The 23,925-nt window shown below is 31.5% G+C and overlaps 1 protein-coding gene across 1 annotated transcript; it reads left to right on the top strand.

Moving 5' to 3' along the window:
• The first annotated feature begins 17,885 nt into the window (after nt 1-17,885).
• On the top strand, nt 17,886-20,085 carry LOC145058665 (bidirectional sugar transporter SWEET4-like). Its single transcript, XM_079006565.1, has 5 exons — nt 17,886-17,942; nt 18,239-18,275; nt 18,642-19,020; nt 19,332-19,451; nt 19,647-20,085. The coding sequence occupies exons 1-5, from the start codon at nt 17,900-17,902 to the stop codon at nt 19,806-19,808; spliced, it is 741 nt and encodes a 246-aa protein (XP_078862691.1). The 5' UTR covers nt 17,886-17,899; the 3' UTR covers nt 19,809-20,085.
• The last annotated feature ends 3,840 nt before the right edge of the window (nt 20,086-23,925 follow it).

Raw genomic sequence — 23,925 nt, forward strand, 5'->3', positions numbered from 1 at the left:
AAGATCGATGAGTATCATCATCAATTTGTGGCTTTTAAGGATTTGGATATTCCAATTTCCCTTCTCTGATTTGGTGATTCATTGACGTTTGAGGTATACCATTTTCCGTTTTGTTGATTCTTTTCTCCTATTCTCGTTATCTGATCACTATTCTGATTTAGTGAATCCTATTTTCCGATTTGTATGATTAGTACATTTGTAGTTCGAATTTGTATTGTTGAAGACTAGGTCGAAGCCTTCAGTTCAAATTTTTGTATTTGAGAGAGTTCCAGAATGCAGTTTGAAGACTTCTTATTTGGTAATTCCTAAATCTCTGTTCTGATTCCGTTTTGAGGTGTATTCTATAATAATCAATTAACTTCTGAATTTTTGTTTTATGATTATTCTGATTTCTTATTAGAAGGAAGAAGTAGGTATAAATTTTCCATTGTTGCTATTTTACATAATTTTTTCAAAAATGATTCATATTTCCGATTAACTATTCTTTTTCTCATTTTCCAGATCAGTTGACGTCTTGAAAATAAAAACAAAAACAAAAACAAAAACTTTGGTTCTCTCGTTTAGGTCTTTCACTTTTCTGTTTTCTAATCACTTTTGTTTTTGTTGTCATTTGTTTTTAATTATAGAAAACGCATCTGTTGTTGGTTTTTTTTTCTCTTTGGCTTTGATTCTTGACAAACTAATTTGCCAATCAGATGAAGAATTTTCCCAGTTGCCCTTTGGCTTGGCAACTTTGGCTTGAAGACTTGGTAAAACATAACTCATAAATCATAAATTCTTATTTTTATTGTAGTAAACTAGTAACTTAGTTTTTCTTTATTCATTTTTATGATTTTGTAGTTTTGTTAATTTAATTAAGTAATGACTAATTGATTCTAATATCATTTTTGTTTCTAAAATATGCATGTTTGTTTGCTTTGGAATTTTTGTGTGGGAAATAATGATGATTTTTTTAATTGCTAATTCATTTAGTGTGTTAATGGACTCTCTAAGACAGTGTTTTTGCTTGAAGAACGAATACAAATACAATTTTAATTATAATTTTTAACTTTTAGTTTGTATGTACCTCAAAAGATATCAAATTATTCTTAATTGTTTTATGGTTGCATTTTGATTCAACCACTAGGCGCTATATCATTTATTATTTATTTATTTATATATTTTAATATTTTCAGCCTTGACCAATACACATTGAAGGCTATGGAAAGAATAGTAGTAATAAAACTATATAAAATGGTTAACATTCAATTTCTAGTTTTAATATATTTTTTAACTAGAAAAGATTCTCCGGCGTTGCCGGGGTCGGAATGTATTGTTTTGTAAAATAAAGTAGCATGTTGAATTGCATTGAGATAATCTTGTAAAGGAAGATAAACAATGTCATCTAATTACATAAGTAAAGAAATCTAAATCATTATTTCTTGCAATAAATAAGGAAAATAAAGAAATGGTCTCACAAATTGAACTTTATTGTCATGTATGGCAGCGGCCGGAAAACCAATCCGGAAAATATAAACCGTTGTTTTTTGTCCGTTAATGTGAGGGTAATTTGGTCTTTAAGGTAGTAGGGACTGAATTTGTGACGAAGGGTAAACCATATGGACCATTTATGTAATTTTGGCGATGGTGGTGGTGGTGGTGATGGCAGCTGGTGGGTGGCTCTATGGTATTGGATGAGTATTTTCTAATAAATAAAACATTATTTTCAAACCAAAAAGAGAAATATAAATTAATAAAAAAAATAGGATTAGGAGTAAAAGAGTGATTTCGGTTTCCATCGTTGTCCTCAATGTGTTAAATCTGGTAAACCACAAGGACCAATCGTGTAATTTTGTTTAATAATAATAATAATAATAATAATAATAATAATAATAATAATAATGAGGGATCATTTCTGCCAAAAGAGTAAATATTAATAATATGTAACAAACGGCGAGGGTTATGAAAAATTCAAACGAAAGTGAAAAGGTTGTTTGTGAATAAAAGCATAAAGGTGAAGGGTGTAAGTAGTTTTTTAATAAGTTGGAGGACCAAAAGTGACAAAAAAAATTGACAAAAAAATGAGCAAACATACATAACCTTAGGGACCAATCTTGTCAAATACTTAAGAAGTTTATTATTCCTAACTTTCATATCTTTAATATATATATATATATATATATATATATATATATATATATATATATATATATATATAGGAGTTAAATAAAATATGTATGGATATGAGTTTTTAAATAAAAATATCATTAATTGCGTTTTGATAAGTTTATGGTTTCGGTTTTAACATAGGGGCATTGTTAAGCCTTTTTGTCCAAAGTAACAAAAACCTATAGACCGACCTTGCTCAAGACCAGCCCTGACTATGACTGTTCGAAGTTGTATTAAAAAGACGTTATTCAATTAACATGGATTGAATAATCCGAGAATCGAATAAGCTTAAAACACATATTCAAGAACCGATCCTAATAGCTTATTTGATTCTAATTCGCTTTGGTGTCGGTTCGGGTTTTTTTGTCCGAACGCTACTCCCTAGTCCTGCAATTAGTCCAAAATTATACACTCGTTCACATGGCACCTATCCTCCTTCACAACATTTAGCTGCCAGCTACAGTGTTTGTCTTCTCCGATCTCTTGGTAAGTCCTATTTTCTTTTTTCTGGTTCAGGACACCTCCGATAAGCACATGATTTTTTTCCTGGAATCGATAAAACACATGAATTTCTTGTTATTTCTAGTTTGATCTGATTCCATAAGCAGATGATTTTTTTTATTCTGGAATCGATAAAGCACGTGAATTTCTTATTTGAAATAAGGCAGTTTTGTGTTAATCTGCTTTAGTGTTAAACTCTAGAGCTAAGACAGTTTATAGCTTTTTCTGAATTACATCTTGTTTGATATCTGGTTTGGGCATTTGGCAATAACGAAACAACCAACAATGTTTCGTAACTTAGGAAGGTGTGTTTTCTCAGGTACCCGTCGACTCTGCTACATGAATTATCGATCTCCGTGTTCTCCGCCGGACTGGTAAGCAAGATGTAGTCGTCGCCGATGACCTTTTGCCGACCATTGGTTCTCCCTTCTAACTACAGTCAATAGCTTCTTCATTCGATGTCAATTCCTTTTGTCTCTCGATCCCTCTCATCGTCATTCCGATCCAAAAATCCTAGTTTTTCCTTCGCAACGCGTGCAGTTACAAATCCATTGGAGAAGTATTGGACGCATTTACAGAGTAACGATCGAAACATCGAAAAAGCCCTAACAAGAATTGGAGCAAAATTGGATTCTTCATGGTTGAAGGAGTTGATAACGAAATGCGGTTCTACCAGTAAACATCCTACTTCATGTCTTAGATTCTTCATCTGTGTTGGGATTCAACGTGAGTATAGATAAAACTCATACATGTATAACATTGCTTGTAAATCATTCAAGATTAATCGAAATCCTAATGTGATTAAGGATGTTTAGGAGGATGTTGGGTGGTGGGTTGATGGCCTAATAATCCAACTGACAATTAAGACTGAAAAACTCCTACTAATAAGTTGTTCGCTTGTTTAATTTGTATACAATTTGAGTGTACTGTGTTATTAAATATTAAGATGACTGATGACAATATTTGAGGTTCAAGTGTGATAATTATGTTTTGATGACAAATGGAAGGTACTTAAGCTGCAAAATAACTTAATGAAATAATATAAAGTATTAAGAAATGTTAAACTTTTTAAAAAGGCCTTTCAAGAGTTATAATAATTTATATCAATGTCATCAAAAGCAACTTCCACTACTACAATATTTGTAATAAGGTGTAAGTGTGTATGTGTATGTTGTTGGAAATTTAGTAAAAATATTTATATTTTTTACTAACTTTGGACATATATAAATATATACATATGTTGTATATATAACGAACTCTAAGTGGGTTTGTGTTCTTCTCTATGAGGACTTCGAAACGATATATTATATGTCCAAAATAGAGTATAAGTGAATGAGATATCGATACTCAAAGATGGGTATTTGAGAATAAGTTTAGCAAAAGAGAGGAATGTGGGAATGAGTTCCAAATTGGTAGAGAGACCAAACTCAACAAGGTTTATAAGCTTCATTGCATGGAAAGCTTACAAGCTTGTGTCTATGGTTATGCTACAATTCCTACCCGCGCGCAGGGGGGGGTGCAAATCTTTTTATGTAGACAAAAAACACCGAACTCGTGCGATTCTTTCAGGCAAGTGGTGATATCCGGCAGTACACAATATTGTTTAGGTTGTTGTACCCTGGGAACGGACGGCGAATCTGTTTAAGGGAATCGAGTCCAACTCGAGCCTCAGCCACATCTAATAATTTCTTTACAGGAAGCTTTCAAGGACGAAAACGAAGACACTAAACTAACATATGTGTATGTATAGAATTAACTAGTTAAGTAAATTCACAGATAAAGTTATCGTTTGATTTCGGGCTTGGACTGGTTTTCTATCACTGTTGTAGACAATCTCATAGGGGTATAATGATGTTTCATGGATAAGTGGGAAAATGACAAACAAAGATGGAAAGAATCCCAACACCAAAACTTTTGATATGTCAAGACTTTTGATTCTGATTTTATATGTATGGAAAGCTCTCGACTAGATAGTCTAGAGCTCCTAACAATTTAGCTGTTGAGACCTCTAATTTTCAGTTCAGGGCAATTATCGATGAATTTGCAAGTGATTTCCGAAAATCACATCACTAAATAGTTATCTAATTTCAGTAAATTAGCATGACTTAAAATTTTCTAAAAATTGGTCATACTTGCATACCAAATTTTGATTCATCTTAGATAAATGATCATTTATAAGCCTTCAAGGAATATTGAATATAATAAACTTTCTCCACTTTTGATTTTCTTGAATACTTGTCTTTTATTTCAAACGACGATACCAAATGACAGGGAAAGTTACAAAAAAAATGATCAAACTTGACTAAAACAAACAAGAGCAATCTTTGTTCTTCGTATTTTTTTTTTCTCATATTCTTCTATAAACTTTTATAAATCTCTACACATAACTAAATATTTCAAAAGATAACTATCTTATTTATAATCGTCTAACCCTAATCAGAATCCTAAACTTATAAGAAAATATTGACAAAATAAAATAAATAAATAAACTCTAAAACAAAAGAAAACTCTAAAATTTGTTCCAAAAGTCGTGGCTTCAAAATAACCCATATATAGCCTAAATAAACACAAAGGACCATAGATTTTGACCACTTGTCAAACCAATAGGCTCACACTGTGGAATTGTTGTGCTATGTTGGCCATACTCGTGTGTATCAATGTAGCTACGAAAAAGGGTTTTTTATACATGAGGTTTTATGGTCCACTCTGATAACGTCATGTTACTGATAGACCATTTTGAAAGAACTAATCCATTGGGCTCCCTGTTTAGTACATTTTTTTCAGTTCTATTTTATCGATTTGCTCAGGTTCACATTAATTACCTACATAATTAATTCTAATTAGACTTCGTACTCATATTAAGAATATATGATAAAAAAAAATGTGTTGATGCTTTTGGTGTCACTTGTCACTTTCATATAGTTGAAATTTATATTAGTTTCAGAAGGGATCAAAGCTATGATCTAATTCAAGCTTCATGATGTAGAGTACCTACTTGTATAATGCAAATTTGATCTCTAACACCGCGAAATAGAGGGGCAATGCCCCTTGTGGTGGTCCCTACTAACCAATCAACTAGCAAGGTCAACGGGAAGTAGCACATTAATAGAAAAAGAAATTAACCGATACATATGTTTTGGCCCAAAAAAAAATTAGTCTGGTACTCTTTTCCAGCGTAAGGCTTGGGAGTTGGTGCGGGAAAACTCAAAATAATTGGGTGGGGGAAAGCTATAATCTGTATGTATGATTGGTTGATTGTCAATCGACACCTAGAAATCTGGAAACTGTAGAAGATCGATGAGTGTCATCATCAATTTGTGGCTTTTAAGGATTTGGATATTCCAATTTCCCTTCTCTGATTTGGTGATTCATTGACGTTTGAGGTATACCATTTTCCGTTTTATTGATTCTTTTCTCCGATTCTCCTTATCTGATCACTATTCCGATTTAGTGAATCCTATTTTCCGATTTGTATGATTAGTACATTTGTAGTTTGAATTTGTATTGTTGAAGACTAGGTCGAAGCCTTCAATTCAAATTTCTGTATTTGAGAGAGTTCCAAAATGCAGTTTGAAGACTTCTTATTTGGTAATTCCTAAATCTCTGTTCTGATTCCGTTTTGAGGTGTATTCTATAATAATCAATTGAACTTCTGAATTTTTGTTTTATGATTATTCTGATTTCTGATTAGAAGGAAGAAGTAGGTATAAATTTTCCATTGTTGCTATTTTACATAATTTTTTCAAAAATGATTCATATTTCTGGTTAACTATTCTTTTTCTCATTTTCCAGATCAGTTGACGTCTTGAAAATAAAAACAAAAACAAAAACGTTGGTTCTCTCATTTAGGTCTTACACTTTTCTGTTTTCTAATCACTTTTGTTTTTGTTGCCATTTGTTTTTAATTATAGAAAACGCATCTGTTGTTGGTTTTTTTTCTCTTTGGCTTTGATTCTTGACAGACTAATTTGCCAAGCAGATGAAGAATTTTCCCAGTTGCCCTTTGGCTTGAAGACTTGGTAAAACATAACTCATAAATCGTAAATTCTTATTTTTATTGTAGTAAACTAGTAACTTAGTTTTTCTTTATTCATTTTTATGATTTTGTAGTTTTGTTAATTTAATTAAGTAATGACTAATTGATTCTAATATCATTTTTGTTTCTAAAATATGCATGTTTGTTTGATTTGGAAATTTTGTGTGGGAAATAATGGTGATTTTTTTAATTGTTAATTCATTTAGTTTGTTAATGGACTCTCAAGAGTTAAGACTTTGTTTTTGCTTGAAGAACGAATACAAATACAATTTTAGTTATAATTTTTAACTTTTACACCTAGTTCCCGAGTTTAACAAAAGAAAAGAAGAGAAAAGAAAAGAAAGTCATGAGAGAAAAGAAGAGAAAGGAAAGGAAAACAAAATTTTCTTTCATGTTCCCGAGTTGGAGAGAAGTGGAAGGAAAGTGAATCATTTTGTTCTTTCTTTCCAAATCCCCCCAAATCGGAAGGAAAGTTAGGAGGGAAAGTGATCCTCCCATTTCCCTCCACTTCCTTCCACTTCCCTCCTTTAATGAAACTCAGGAACACCAATTTCTTTTATTTTCTTCTCATTTCTACTCGTTTCCTTTCCTTTCTCTCGTTAAGTTGAACTCGGGAACGGGGTGTTAGTTTGCATGGACCTCAAAAGATATCAAAGTATTCTTAACTATGTGTGAGACCCGTATGTTATACGTGTTTGATAAAATAAAAAATTAAATATGAAAGTTTAAACAAAAATTTATTTGAATTTGAAATTTAAAAGGAAATATATTAAATACTATATAATATAAGTACTAATATTGTAATTTGTTGGTTATTTTCAATTAAGACAATTATTAATTGATATGTAAATATGATCTTTTAATTAATAAAAGATAAAAAAAATGAGAAAATGATAAATGGAAAAACCATTTATTTAAAAATACCAAAATATGACATGTGTCCAAGTTAATGAGAGAGTGACATGTGACAAAATTATTTTCATTTATTAATGATGATGATGATTGTTTTATCGTTGCATTTTGATTCAACCACTAGGCGATATATCAATTATATATATATATATATATATATATATATATATATATATATATATATATATATATATATATATATATATATATATATATATTTTCAGCCTTGACCAATACACATTGAAGACTGTGGAACGAATAGTAGTAATAAAACGGTGAACATTCAATTTCTAGTTTTAATATAATTTTTAATTTATATGGATAAGAGTTAAATAAAATATGTATGGACATGAGTTTCTAAATAAAAATATCATTAGTTGCGTTTTGATAAGTTTATGGTTTCGGTTTAGACATAAGTGCATTGTTAAGCCTTTTTGCCTAAAATAACAAAAACCTATGGACCGACCCTGCTCAAAACCAGCCTGTTCGAAGTTGTCTTAAAAAGACGTTATTCAGTTAACATGGATTGAATTATCCAAGAATCGAATAAGCTTAAAACACATATTCAAGAACCGATCCTAATAGCTTATTTGATTCTAATTCGCTTTGGTGTCGGTTCGGGTTTTTTTGTCCGAACGCTACTCCCTAGTCCTGCAATTAGTCCAAAATTATACACTCGTTCACATGGCACCTATCCTCCTTCACAACATTTAGCTGCCAGCTACAGTGTTTGTCTTCTCCGATCTCCTGGTAAGTCCTATTTTCTTTTTTCTGGTTCAGGACACCTCCGATAAGCACATGATTTTTTTTCCTGGAATCGATAAAACACATGAATTTCTTGTTATTTCTAGTTTGATCTGATTCCATAAGCAGATGATTTTTTTTATTCTGGAATCGATAAAGCACGTGCATTTCTTATTTGAAATAAGGCAGTTTTGTGTTAATCTGCTTTAGTGTTAAACTCTAGAGCTAAGACAGTTTATAGCTTTTTCTGAATTACATCTTGTTTGATATCTGGTTTGGGCATTTGGCAATAACGAAACAACCAACAATGTTTCGTAACTTAGGAAGGTGTGTTTTCTCAGGTACCCGTCGACTCTGCTACATGAATTATCAATCTTCGTGTTCTCCGTCGGACTGGTAAGCAAGATGTAGTCGTCGCCGATGACCTTTTGCCGACCATTGGTTCTCCCTTCTAACTACAGTCAATAGCTTCTTCATTCGATGTCAATTCCTTTTGTCTCTCGATCCCTCTCATCGTCATTCCGATCCAAAAATCCTAGTTTTTCCTTCGCAACGCGTGCAGTTACAAATCCATTGGAGAAGTATTGGACGCATTTACAGAGTAACGATCGAAACATCGAAAAAGCCCAAACAAGAATTGGAGCAAAATTGGATTCTTCATGGTTGAAGGAGTTGATAACGAAATGCGGTTCTACCAGTAAACATCCTACTTCATGTCTTAGATTCTTCATCTGTGTTGGGATTCAACGTGAGTATAGATAAAACTCATACATGTATAACATTGCTTGTAAATCATTCAAGATTAATCGAAATCCTAATGTGATTAAGGATGTTTAGGAGGATGTTGGGTGGTGGGTTGATGGCCTAATAATCCAACTGACAATTAAGACTGAAAAACTCCTACTAATAAGCTGTTCGCTTGTTTAATTTGTATACAATTTGAGTGTACTGTGTTATTAAATATTAAGATGACTGATGACAATATTTGAGGTTCAACTGTGATAATTCTGTTTTGATGACAAATGGAAGGTACTTAAGCTGCAAAATAACTTAATGAAATAATATAAAGTATTAAGAAATGTTAAACTTTTTAAAATGGCCTTTCAAGAGCTATAATAATTTATATCAATGTCATCAAAAGCAACTTCCACTACTACAATATTTGTAATAAGGTGTAAGTGTGTATGTGTATATTGTTGGAAATTTAGTAAAAATATTTATATTTTTTATTAACTTTGGACATATATAAATATATTATATATGTTGTATATATAACGAACTTGTGTTCTCCTCCATGAGGACTTCGAAACGATATATTATATGTCCAAAATAGAGTATAAGTGAATGAGATATCGATACTCAAAGATGGGTATTTGAGAATAAGTTTAGCAAAAGAGAGGAATGTGGGAATGAGTCCCATATTGGTAGAGAGACCAAACTCAATAAGGTTTATAAGCTTCATTGCATGGAAAGCTTACAAGCTTGTGTCTATGGTTATGCTACAATTCCTACCCGCGCGCAGGGGGGGTGCAAATCTTGGTTCTGTAGACAAAAAACACCGAACTCCTGCGATTCTTTTAGGCGAAACCCACCTCAAACATCGTTTGCGTCTAATCTTTTCAAGGACCAAAACTCTTAGCTGTGGAGACCTCTAATGGGCAATTATCGATCAATTTGCAAGTGATTTCCGAAAATCACATCACTAAATAGTTATCTAATCTCAGTAAACTGCATACCAAATTTTGATTCATCTTAGATAAAGGATCATTTATAAGCCTTCAAGGAATATTGAATATAATAAACTTTCTCCACTTTTGAAATGACAGGGAAAGTTACAAAAAACAATGATCAAACTTGACTAAAACAAACAAGAGCAATCTTTGTTCTTCGTATTTTTTTTTCTCATATTCTTCTATAAACTTTTATAAATCTCTACACATAACTAAATATTTCAAAAGATAACTATCTTATTTATAATCGTCTAACCCTAATCAGAATCCTAAACTTATAAGAAAATATTGACAAAATAAAATAAATAAACTCTAAAACAAAAGAAAACTCTAAAATTTGTTTCAAAAGTCGTGGCTTCAAAATAACCCATATATAACCTAAATAAACACAAAGGACCATAGATTTTGACCACTTGTCAAACCAATAGGCTCGCACTGTGGAATTGTTGTGCTATGTTGGCCATACTCGTGTGTATCAATGTAGCTACGAAAAAGGGTTTTTCATACATGAGGTTTTATGGTTCACTCTGATAACATCATGTTACTGATAGACCATTTTGAAAGAATGAGGTTTTATGGTTCACTCTGATAACGTCATGTTACTGATAGACCATTTTGCAAGAACTAATCCATTGGGCTCCCTGTTTAGTACATTTTTTTTCGGTTCCATTTTATCGATTTGCTCAGGTTTCACATTAATTACCTACATAATTAATTCTAATTAGACTTCGTACTCATATTAATAATAGATGATAGAAAAAAATGTGTTGATGCTTTTGGTGTCACTTGTCACTTTCATATAGTTGAAATTTATATTAGTTTCAGAAGGGATCAAAGCTATGATCTAATTCAAGCTTCATGATGTAGAGTACATACTTGTATAATGCAAATTTGATCTCTAACACCGCCAAATAGAGGGGCAATGCCCCTTGTGGTGGTCCCTACTAACCAATCAACTAGCAAGGTCAACGGGAAGTAGCACATTAATGTAACTGCAAATACATTTATCCATTTTATGAATTTCACTAGTATAAATAGGGGATATACTCCATGTTTTTGGAGCTAACAAGTTTATAACAACTCTTACTATGATATAGTTTTTTACTTTCATTCTTCTGCCTAAAAATAAAAATGTTATGCTACTAACAATTTATCATGCGAAAATATTTCAATATGAGGCATAAAATATAAATAGTTTTCAAGGAAAATGAAAACACGGTTTGTTAATTGTCTAAGAATCTAACTATTTCAATCTACAACGCACCATCTTCTTGAATTTTTCAAAGACAACGGACCCAATTGATCATTAAATTAGCTCAATTATTCTCATATTTTCTATCAGCATTAACAATTATTAGAAGCCAACGCCAATAATTTACACCCAAAGTTTTGGTTTAGTCATTGAAACAACAATTTAGAGGTTATCCACAAGTGTTCGGTTGAAAAGTTGTGTCAAATGTTAAATCTACCCACAAGGGATCAAATCTCCTTTTCGTTGAGTAGGCACTTCATCATCTTACATGTGTTCAATACTTCTTGTACACTATATCTTTTACATGGTTTTTGAATATACTCATTTAGAGATGGTAATAATTACGATTTATATTATAACAACTCATTGCAGTTTTATATGGATAAAAACATAATAAGTTTGAATATCGTATAAGTGGTAAGTTGTATACTGCCAATAATAGTAATTACCATGGATTTTTGTTTAAGCTAGAGACAGTAAAATCTTATGCTACAATTTTTGAACATAGCAAATTACTAAAAATTTGAAGAGATAACCTCACCTACTAATACAAATTGGTGTTTTTGCATAAAACTAATGAATAAGTCTAACTTTAACATTTTGAACGAATGAAACGTACACGATATACAAATTTTATGTTTAACAATATCTCAATACTTTGGCTAGTAAAAAACAAAGCAACTTAAAAATATATAAACTCATAATTCATGTTTCAATAGAACAAAGCAAAATAACCGTTAGGCCCACTAAAATATAAAATCTTTGTACCTATCACATTCTTACAACGTTACCCATGGTTCATCAATCAACGTTGTCTTTGGATCACTTCCACAATCCACAGTGGTTTCCGGTGTTGGTGGTTGGGGGATAATTGATACAAGAACAATGTCTGATGCTAATTTCGGAGGATAATTGGGAAAACGAAACCATGGAAAAAAAAACCAATTGTATGCCGAAAAACTTGCTTGTGGTTGAAGATGCTTCATGTGTGGTATTAAGTAAGGTTTGGGATGTGCCTTCACTTTTCAATTTATATAAATTGGCAACGTGGAAGACTTATTTGAAAAGGAAATTAGATATATTCGTGGAACTTGTGTGTGGTTGGAGTTTAAAAGTAATGATGCGTGTATGAGTTTCGAACAACATGAAGGCTTGAAAATGGTGTTTAAAGTGGTCAAAGTCCTATGAAAACTGTTGTGTCTCTAAGGTCTTGAACACGACATCATAGCCTTTGGGTTTTGGTGGGGTGCAATTTCATAGTCCGATTACTTTTAGGTGTTGTTCGGCTACTAAAAATGGTTTGGTTAATGCTCTCGGAGGAAGGAAGAAATCTCTTCTTTATTGTGTTCCTTTAAAAGAGAAATTCGAGTGGTAATTTTCGTGATAACATTAAAAATCATTTTTCATTAATTGAAGAAGTGGGTCGTTATATTGAAATAGGTAATATTGTGGGATATAAAATGGATGGGTGTAAAGATTACAGAAATAAAACAATTACAAGTATTGGTGCACAATTTGTTGATAAATAAATATTATGTCGTTAAATATATGTGGTGTTAAGATCGGTAATAAAAGGAGCTGGGTTAAAAATTTGCAAGAATGAGATTACTTTCTTGATTCTTCAAGAAACTTCGATGACATAACTTGATTTATTTAAAGTAACAAGTATATGAGTAAATTACCAATTTAATTGCGCTTGTAGGTGTGCTCAGAATTGGTGCTATGTAATGTTATACACTAGGGATAATGACTTGAAAGGGTAGCGAACTTTCGATTTTGTTCATATTTAGTCACTAAACTTTTTTTCGTTATCTATTTGCCATTGAACTATTGAAACTGTTCACATTTTACCCTTATGACCGGCTGTTACCGGTCATAAGGGTAAAATGTGAACAGTTTCAATAGTTTAGTGGCAAATAGATAACGAAAAAAAGTTTAGTGACTAAATGTGAACAAAATCGAAAGTTCGTTTCCCTCTAAAAAGTTCAATGACTAAATGTGAACAAACTTCCTATTGTATTATGTTTTAGCAAAATTATTTATTTTTGTTTAATTGTAGCAACATTTGTTGATGAAGAAATCTATGAAATAAAAAAAGAAAATGTAACATCCGGATTTCCAGGTATCATAAATTAAGTATTTTTCTTTTGAGTTAAGAAGAGAGACTCGACGAGTTGACGCCTCAACTCGTCGAGTAAGGTCGCGACTGATGACTCGGATTAATGAATGGACTCGACGAGTCGGTGAGGCGACTCGACGAGTCCGCGCTGTTGGCAGAAACCCGAAATCTTTGGGCCCGAGCCATATTTAAAGGCACTTATGGCCTTCAATTGCGACTACCTTTCCCATAAGTGAGAACCCTAGCGAGCTTGAGTGTGTAGAGTGAGAGGAAGAGCTATCTTGAGCTTTTTGGTGTGATAGATATGGACCCTTCTAGGTTCAGAGAGCCGAGAATATGAAGCTTTAGTAGAGTAAACCTTGGGGTTCGAAGTTAGGAAGCATTTATGGGATTTTTATGGTATATATAGTTACTTTCATCTTACACATAGATATGAAGTATTTTATATAAATTACGTGCTATGTGTGCATATTATTTGAATACTTGCTGTCTATGCTGGATGAATGATTTTATACATGTTTTAAAAGATTTAAACGGTATATTTATTTTATATCTACAAATATGTTGCAGATGAAACATGGGTAGATGAAATAGTTGGTGTGTGATAAAATAAAATGATGAGAGATAGGTGATGATAGAAAGGTGATGATAATTAGGTAAATAGATGATGATGAATATGTGGTGTAGGATGAAAGGAGATACCATAACCTTAACCAACAATGTGGCGATGTAGTCATCTACCAGAGTATAGATGGCGACCACGGACTATTCTAGACAACCCAGTGGAAACACCAGCAGGCCCATAACCTGTAGGTGATGAATTACTAGTTCAAACGATGTTGTAACTACGTATTCATGCGATGATACTCTAACCTCTTACTATGAATTATGAGTTCAGACGATGTTGTAACTACATATTCATGGGATGTCACAAATTTCGCATGTCAAACCAATGGTCATAATTCACATCAGTGAGAATGGTTATTTTTTTTGTAAAACCAAAATTAAATTGGAAATTTTGATTTTTTATTTTGGAAAATGTCAAACCATTGGTTTTTTATTTCGGTTTTGGTTTTTTGTTTTTTTTAAATATATTTTCAGGGTTTTTTTTTTTATTTCATAGATTTCTTCATCAACAAATGTTGTTACAATTTAACAAAAATAAATAATTTGCTAAAACATAATACAAGAGGAAGTTTGTTCACATTTAGTCATTGAAATTTTTAGAGGGAAACGAACTTTCGATTTTGTTCATATTTAGTCACTAAACTTTTTTTCGTTATCTATTTGCCATTGAACTATTGAAACTGTTCACATTTTACCCTTATGACCGGCTGTTGCCGGTCATAAGGGTAAAATGTGAACAGTTTCAATAGTTCAATGGCAAATAGATAACGAAAAAAAGTTTAGTGACTAAATGTGACAAAAGTCAAAAGTTCATTACCCTTTCAAGTCATTATCCCTATACACTATATGCCAACTATTATGTCTAAAGACAACGTTAGTTTACTTAAGATTCTTTTAGGTAAAATTCACACCCTTTGTTTCAATAAGTTTTGAATCTCAAGTTTAATAATAATAATAATAATAATAATAATATAATAGTAAATAATAATAAAAAACCAAATTCTAAGATCAATATGTTAGTGTCCGTGTTCACACGGCCTATCACCTATTATTTCCAATTTCAAGATTAAAAAACAATTTCTAAGATCAATATGTTAGTGTCCGTGTTCATACGGACCTATTACATAATATACACACATACATATATAATTCATCAATTTAAAAAAAAAATTGTTGTACTCAACTAGAATAACGTTGATCAAAATTTCAAAAATATAATCAGAGTTTAGATAAAGACATTAGTGTAATAGTATGATAAATCAAGAACCGATTATAGGCTAGTTAACCTAGTATCTAACCAGTCCTCATTGCACTTAATTAATATCTTGTTTTTTGGACTTACTCTTATACTATGGATATAAATCAATCCCGAATTTTGACCAATTTATGTATCTGTGTTCATCGAATTGCCATTTTTTTCTTATTTTCTGTATTTATTTACAATTATTAGAATATACCTTCAATGAATTTAAACACAGAAGTATAAAGCTTAGTCATATAAGCAACAATGAGAGGATATAAGGTCGTGTCAAATCTAAAATCCAAGCAAAAGGGATATAACATATTCTTTTTGTTGAGTGAGCTTTTCATTATCTCCATAACACTTGCATGCGTTTATTCACACACATTGTCCCTTTTCATTGTTTTGGAATTTGAAAAAGTAGACTTTCATATAAATATCTTTTTGTTTTCTTAAAAGGAAAATTATAGTTTATATTCTACTATTCTGGTTTTCATATGAATAACCATAAAACGAGATCCCAAAATTACAATCTAATAAAACATCGTTCTTTTTATCACCCTAGAATATCTGTTTAGAAAATTATTATGCAAATAAGTATGATGATCAAGTAACTTTAGTTGATAATGGGTGATTGCAAATATGCACCCTAGGTGTCGGGCTTCGGGAGTTTGGGTATGTGTTATTGTCTTTGAACTTTTTGTGGCAATATGTGTGGCTACTGGCTAGTAATGATGAACTTTAATTATCATAGATTTGGTGGTGATTTGACTTGATGTGGAGTTGTAAATTCTATGAATCAAGAAAAAGTTCCATGGTAGTAATTGAGATGATTATTAGGGTGCATTTAGTAAACTAGTTGTTTAGTTGGTGGTAAAAAACGGAAAGTTGGTAGTTGAAAGTTGGAAATGTAGTTGAGAATTGTAGTTTTTATTTGTTATACGAGTATTTGATAAAAAGAATAAATATTCTCTTATTTTTCTTCTTACTTATCATCACATCCATTATATGATGACAAATGTCTTTTAATATTATTAATTTAATCAAAAGTGACACATATCCCTATTTCATATGGATATGAAATAGGATAGAAAGACAAATAGTAGAAAAAAAAAAAGTTAGAGGATATTTATTTAAAATCTCCTTAGAAAACTAGAAGAGTGACATGACAAAGTAGGCAAAAGAAAAGAAGAGGAGACCATGGTAAGTGGGTAGGAGGTGAAGTGGGGTCAGGAATGGAAGTGGTAGTTCTAAAGAGAGGCTAGTAGGTACTATGATCGTCTCCTTTAAATTTTATGTTAAATATATATGTTTAAAAAAAATATAATATAAAACTTTAATCAAATAACTTTTGTCTCCTAACATTTTCTTGTTCGACAATTAGTTGGGGCTTTTGTTGAAGAAGAAGAAGACAATGATTACGCATTTAGCAAATGCAAGACTTGCAACAAGGATAATGTATACCTTGCAACTCATTAGTTATGATTTGAAAAAAATACAAGGGCTTCTTTTATCTTCTAACTTCAAAGTTTCCCTCACTTCCATATTAGGAATGGCTATGTTAGGGATTAGTTTTGGTTTTGAATTCGAAAGTCGAAACAACTTCTTCGAATTTGGTTTTATTTTGTATTTGAATTTGAATATGAAATTCTTGAATTTTTTTTTTTCATTTTTGCAGGTTTAAACTTTAAACTATAATATAAAGGTTTTTTTTTGGTGTGAAAATGGTATTTGGTGAATTCTATAAGAAAAAAAAAATCTTGCATTTTTATAGGTGAAACCAACGAAAACAATAATTTTTATTCCTTAAAATGATGCAATTTTTACAATTTCACAGGTCAAACGTTTATTTCCAGGGGAGGTTTGCAAGGTTGATGGCTATTTGTTGAAAACCCCAAGTTTTGTCTAAATTTTAGAAAAAACTTAAATGAATTAGTTAAATTTATCTTTTTATCAAATAATTTTAGATAACATAATTAACTAACACTATATACTTTACATCAAAATTATAGTTAAAATAATTATAAGTTAATTTCACATGTAAAGATATAGACCTTTTCTTATCAAATTTAAATCATGCAACTGAAACCATATAGCTACTCATTCCGAAGAAAAGGACTCCTAGCGGATCAAACGCTAATTGATGTATAATTTGAAATTTATTCATATTAAACCTAACTGTTTTAAATAATTATTAATCTGTAATCATATATCGTTGATTAATAGTCATTATAACTTATAAGGCACTGGTTTTGCAAATTATTTTATCCACCAAGTCGATGTTCACATTGAGGAAATTGTAAATATTTGAACAATAATTTTCTTATTATCTCAATACTATTAACTTTCCAAAATTTTCACAAAAATATAAATACATAAATAACATGCTTTTGACTGAAAAGTGTCTCGAATAATTGATATTTTGTCCTTACACATGCTGCAACCTAACTAACGTGTAAGGGCAATTTTGTCATTCACTAAAAATCTTCTTAAGGGCAATTACGTCTTTTCATAGCATCATAAGATTTATAAATTGGTGCATTATCGACTTCAAAAAAATTCATACACGAAGCAACTTTTCAGTCTCAATATGGTTTCTGAAGAAGCTATCCGTACATCACTTGGTGTCGCAGGTACGGTTTTTTTTTATGTATTGCATTTGCATGATAATTTAAAACATGAATTTGAATTATATTTTTTAAATATAATATCAGTAAAGTTTTGTGTATAATATTTGTACAAAATATTATGGAAATTTGAATTAGTTTTAAGTCGTGTTATTTAAACTAAGAATTTTAATTTTATAAACCAGCCTTTTAAAATTAAAATATAATTGAAGCATATACTTATAAATATGTTAAAGAACTTGTTTCTCATATAATTTTGTTATTATGTTAATTAAGATTCTGATTAATTATTCTTTTGACAGGAAATATCACTGCAGTTACATTGTTCTTGTCAACAGTGTAAGTTTTATACAATTAAAAAAAAAACATTTTGAATTTTATTTTGGAGTATAATGACTTACATATTTTAACTTTAAACAAATTAACTTACTATATTTTCTTACCGATTGTTATTTTCCTATCTTTAGTTTCCTTAACTTTATACTTCTAAGTTGAGTCTCAAGAAAAACATCACTTGATATAGATTAAATCACATAAATGGTCATTGTGGTTATCTGGCTTTTGCACTTTCAGTACAATAATTTCGTTAACTATGTCATTCATGTGGTTTTATTTTATTATATAAATAGTCATTAACGATATAAAATAACTAAATTGCTCTTATTTAATTTATTTTAACAAAACATTTAAATATTTAATTTTCAGGCCAACCTTTTTTCGCATATGGAGGAAAGGAAGTGTAGAACAGTATTCACCAGTCCCATATCTGGCATCGTTTTTCAATTGTGGTTTATGGGTGTTGTATGGGATGCCATTCGTGCACCCGCACAGCCTACTTGTGGTCACTACCAATGGAGCTGGGGTTGCAATCGAGTTAATCTACTTAGTCATCTTTCTAATGTTCTCAGACACAAGAAAGAGGTTTAGGGTTGCATTGGTGATGCTAGTTGAGATTTTAGTGTGTGGAGGACTCGTTCTTTTGGTGCTAACCCTAGTGCACACAACGCATAAGCGATCAGCTATTGTTGGTAGCATAAGCGTTGCGGCTAATATCCTCATGTATGCTTCACCGTTATCTGTCATGGTATGTCAAAAATACATTTTTTCTACAAATCATGTTAATTAATACATTTTCAATATTAAGTTTTCATTATGAATTTATTATTAGTGTTTTCTACATCAGTCCAACAGTATAATATATGTCTTTATATATGTCGAAGTTTTTTTTTTAATAATAATTTGTTTGGCGAGCAAACCAAAAACTCCATGTATATCGGTACCTAGAATAGGAATCATTTGATTCAATTATGCATAATCCACACACTTTTTACTTTTTTACATCTTGATATATATTTTTTATAAATATTGATTGACATTTTCATGAATATAACACAGAAACTGGTGATCACAACCAAAAGCGTGGAGTATATGCCTTTTCTTCTCTCCTTGTTTTGCTTCTCTAATGGACTTTGTTGGTTTTTGTATGCTCTTTTCCCATTTGATCCCTTCATCGCAGTAAGTGAGTTTTCCTTTTATATGCATAAATTTCTTTTTCTATTACAAATCTCTAATCAATTTGAATATGAAGATTTTTTTTAAGTTTTACTTCATGTTTACGGTTTATGAAATATTATCACACAACTATATTTAAAAGATGAAAATTTTATAAAAGTAATTAATGTATATACCTTAATATTTTATTTTGAACAGGTGCCAAATGGGATTGGAGCACTACTTGGCATTCTCCAACTCCTATTATATGCAACATTCTATAAATCCACAAAGCAAATATTGGAAGCAAGAAAAGAGAAATCAGAAATGGGTTTAGCTGTGATGGAGAAAGGCAACGTTGCCCAACAAAGCCACCCATAAATGGTCCAATGGGCTTAAGCCCGTTATCACCCGGCTTATAAAAACAGTTTGACCTTTTGACTAGAATAATTGTTCTATATTATGAAAAATAAAAGGTATATAGTTTAGTAAAATTATTATGATTTGGTTGGAACTTGGAAGAAAAAACGAATATGGTAGCTTAGAAGTTGACTACGGTTATAATCGGTGGCTAATTTGATAGAGATATTGATTTTGATGCATGTATCTTATTCTTCTCTTTCGGTATTTAATGATAAATGATTAAATATTTTCTTTATTTTTTGTAGTATATAGTCCTAGAATATCTCCAATTACAGATATCAGATATTGTATATGAGGAATTGATACCAATGTGAAAACAAAAAAAGATTGAATATCATTCTTTTACCCTACCTTTGTCGTCTCCAACATCAAAAATATCATTCCTATCGCCCTCAAAATAGAAATCAAAATAGAAAGAGCTGATATCAACAAAATATCAACAAAATCACCCCGGTTAAATCTACAACTTCAAAAAAAATGTGATGAATATGCTTATAACCCAAAACCCAATTCAATATCAAAGTCCAACATCTCACACGTTAAGGTGAGGAATAAGCCAATGTAAAGATAGCACAAAGCACACTAAATCCTCACAAAAGAAATGCTCCATTATAGACATTGTCTTCTTGTTCATCAAATTCACTTATTATATCAAACGTATAAATTTAAATACAGTCTAAAAATATTCCTATTTAATCTTTTCTAAAATTATTGTTTAATTATCACTATAGTAATCATTTTAGCCATAACCCTTATTCTTTGATAGAGTTTAAAAGGGTTGTTGTAGAGATTCAGATTCTCAATGGATCGCGTAGGTTTGCTTTTCAAACTGATATTTTTACCTTATGTCCGAATTACAAGAAATCTAATGTAGGATAATTCGAAGTGAAACTTACGAATTTACGAATTTAGCCATAAAAATATAACTCAAATTGATGGTAGAATTTTTAATCGTATTTGTTGTTTTTTATATAAAAATGAAATATTATTAAAAATAACTTTTTTAATTATTATGACTATGCTCGTTTTATAGAGAATTAATGTTTAAGAAATTTTGATTTTTTATATTTTTTTAAACAAAAAAATTAATGCAAAAAAAAAAAAAAAAAAAAAAAAAAAAAAAAAAAAAAAAAGAGTGGTTAATTTTGATGTGTTCGCAGGAAGAATTTTGAGTCCACAGAGCCCACATGGGTTCACACAAGAAATGACTAGTACCCATAAGGAACCCAAAAAATGGTTATTTTTGGAAACTCTCGTTAAAAAAAATCCAAATCTGTTTTGTTGCTTTAAACAAAAATTAGATGATGATTGGTTAATACCCTATTAATTTATCCATCTATAAAATCCAAGGCTCACTATCATAAATAATTACTCTCTTAGCATTTTCCTACTACTATACACATTTAGGTGGTTTTCGTTTGTTCATATTATGCTCCTTGCATCCACAACTATCAACAAACTCCAACCTTGTTCAAAATCATATTTATTTTTCGGATATTGTGCTCATCATTGCGGCTTCAAATGTTATGATTTTCCACCAAGAGAATCATTATTTCAATTTTCCAACCACGCATGTTCTTTTACTTTTACGTGAATCTTAATTTCCTTTTCCAAAACTCACTACACCCAACCACAATACATGCAAAATTTCAACATGATGACATTAATCCATCCTTTCAGTTAGTGTAGATATTTATTATCTTTAGGCTGCATGGTGTGGGTGCGGTCTGGGACCGCGGTTCAAGCCACGTCAACCAAGAACACCGTCTCCAGGCCGCGGTCTGGTGCGGTCTTGGCCGCATTGCGGCTAGAAAATATCGCGCGTTGTGATTGGTCCTTGGGTTTTGACTGTTTTTTGACCGTTGAATCGGTCTTTGTGGTATTAATTTCTTTTTTTTAAGTTTTACTACACACACACACACACACACACACACATATATATATATATATATATATATATATATATATATATATATATATGTATATATATATTACCATTTTACACAACATTTTTACACAACCTTTAACCATATCTCTACTCCTTTTCTTTATTTTTTTTTTTGAAAAATGGCATCTTCAAAATGACCCAGCAAAGAAAAAACACCAGTCAGAAACACCAACGCCCCAATACCTTCGTTTGATCAACCGATTTTCTCACCTCCGTATTACCACTACGACGGTATGTTTCCGTATTTTCCACAACGACCAGCGCAACCACTACCACAAACACCACCACTACTACAACCCGACCCAGATTTTAATCCATTTGATTTTTTGTCTCAACCCGAGTTTGTTCAACAAACACAAACATAACCAGAAACGGTCGTTTCTGATTCTGAACCGGAATTCGTTACAGAAACTCAACCCACTCGAGCAGCAACTAAAAGAAAAGAGAAGGCGGAGGCTAGATGTTGGGAACCTTTGGAAGTGTTAGTGTTGGCACAATCTTGGATCGATATTTCAGAAGATGCGACTGTTGGAAAAGACCAAAAGCATGACCGCTTTTGGATTCACGTTTTACACAGGTTCCATAAAGGAATGAACCTTGGAGAATACCGTTCAAAACATCAAGTGTACTCCAAATTGGGGAAGATGAACAAGGAGGTCATGTTGTTTAATGACTTGTGGAACAACATGAAACGTCAATGGAAAAGTGGAGAAAGCGATGAAGTGATTTTGAAGAAAGCGTTGAAAGTGTATCAAAAAGAAAATCTGAAGGATTTCAAGTTTCTTGAAGTTTGGAATTTCTTGAAAGATAACAGGAAATGGCTGAGTAGCAAAACATCAGACGAGCATATCGATAGTGGGTCAAAACGCAGGAGAACATCTAAGTCCGACCGCGCTACATCAGATGCTCGTGTTCAATTTGATTTGAACAAAGATGAACCTGTTCCAGTTTCACCACCTTCCCGACCAATGGTAAGAGACAAATCAAAAAGCAAAGGCAAAGGCGAAGCGTCAGATTTAGATGATTTGAAAGAAATTGGAGCCGACATGAAGGGTATAAAAGACAGAATGGACAAGATTTTGCAAATTGCTTCTGAAAGAGAGCTTCGGAAACAAAGGGAGAACGACATGCGAATACTAGCGACGGACACGTCGAATATGACCGGGGTCGAGCTTGAAGTGGTTTTGGCGATGAAGGAGGAAGTGAAAAACATTACGTCAATCGTGGCTAATTTCTAGTTTTTTTTTTCAAGTTTTTAATCGTTTGGTGTATGTGTGTGTGTGTGTGTTTAAATTGTAGGTTTTATGTTTCTATTTTTTTTCCTAAATTTTTAGGTTTTTTTTTTTAAGTTAAGTAATGTATGGTAATTGAATTTTTAATTAATGAAATATTATGTTTTTAAAATTATGTTTTTATTATTAAAAAAATAAGTTTTATTAATTAAAATAGTTAACAAAAAACAAAACAAAAAAATAAATAAATAAATAAAAGTGTGGCACCACTCCCTTGGTGTGACAAGAAACCACACTTGTGTGTTAAAAAATGACATGACACTTATGTGGCGGAGGAGGAAGTGCAGTTTCAGTGACACCACTCCCTCCCGCCTTAGTGGTTAGCATGTATTTAGCGTTGTTGTAGTTGTAATAAGCTCATGTCTATGCTTTACCCTATTATATCCGACTCCGTGACAAAGTCACTTTGGTCTTTGGGACATATTTTTGGCAGGATAAGATATGTAAAACTACCGGCAACAAGTGCATGCTTGATAGATGAGAAAGGAGAAAGAAATAGCAAGCTACAAATCGACCAAATTGTTTTTTTAAGGAGATGGAAACGTTGTGTAGCGGAAATATAACATGACAACAAAAAAAAAAAATAACATGCATAAAAAGTCACTTTGGTCTTTGGGACATATTTTTGGCAGGATAAGATATGTAAAACTACCGGCAACAAGTGCATGCTTGATAGATGAGAAAGGAGAAAGAAATAGCAAGCCACAAATCGACCAAATTGTTTTTTTAAGGAGATGGAAACGTTGTGTAGCGGAAATATAACATGACAACAAAAAAAAATAACATGCATAATCAGGAAATGGTCACTTTTTTTTTTTTTTTTTTTTTTTTTTTT

Source organism: Lactuca serriola, chromosome 6, assembly GCF_051521515.1.
Source record: "Lactuca serriola cultivar US96UC23 chromosome 6, Lser_US96UC23_V15, whole genome shotgun sequence".
Taxonomy (NCBI): domain Eukaryota; kingdom Viridiplantae; phylum Streptophyta; class Magnoliopsida; order Asterales; family Asteraceae; genus Lactuca; species Lactuca serriola.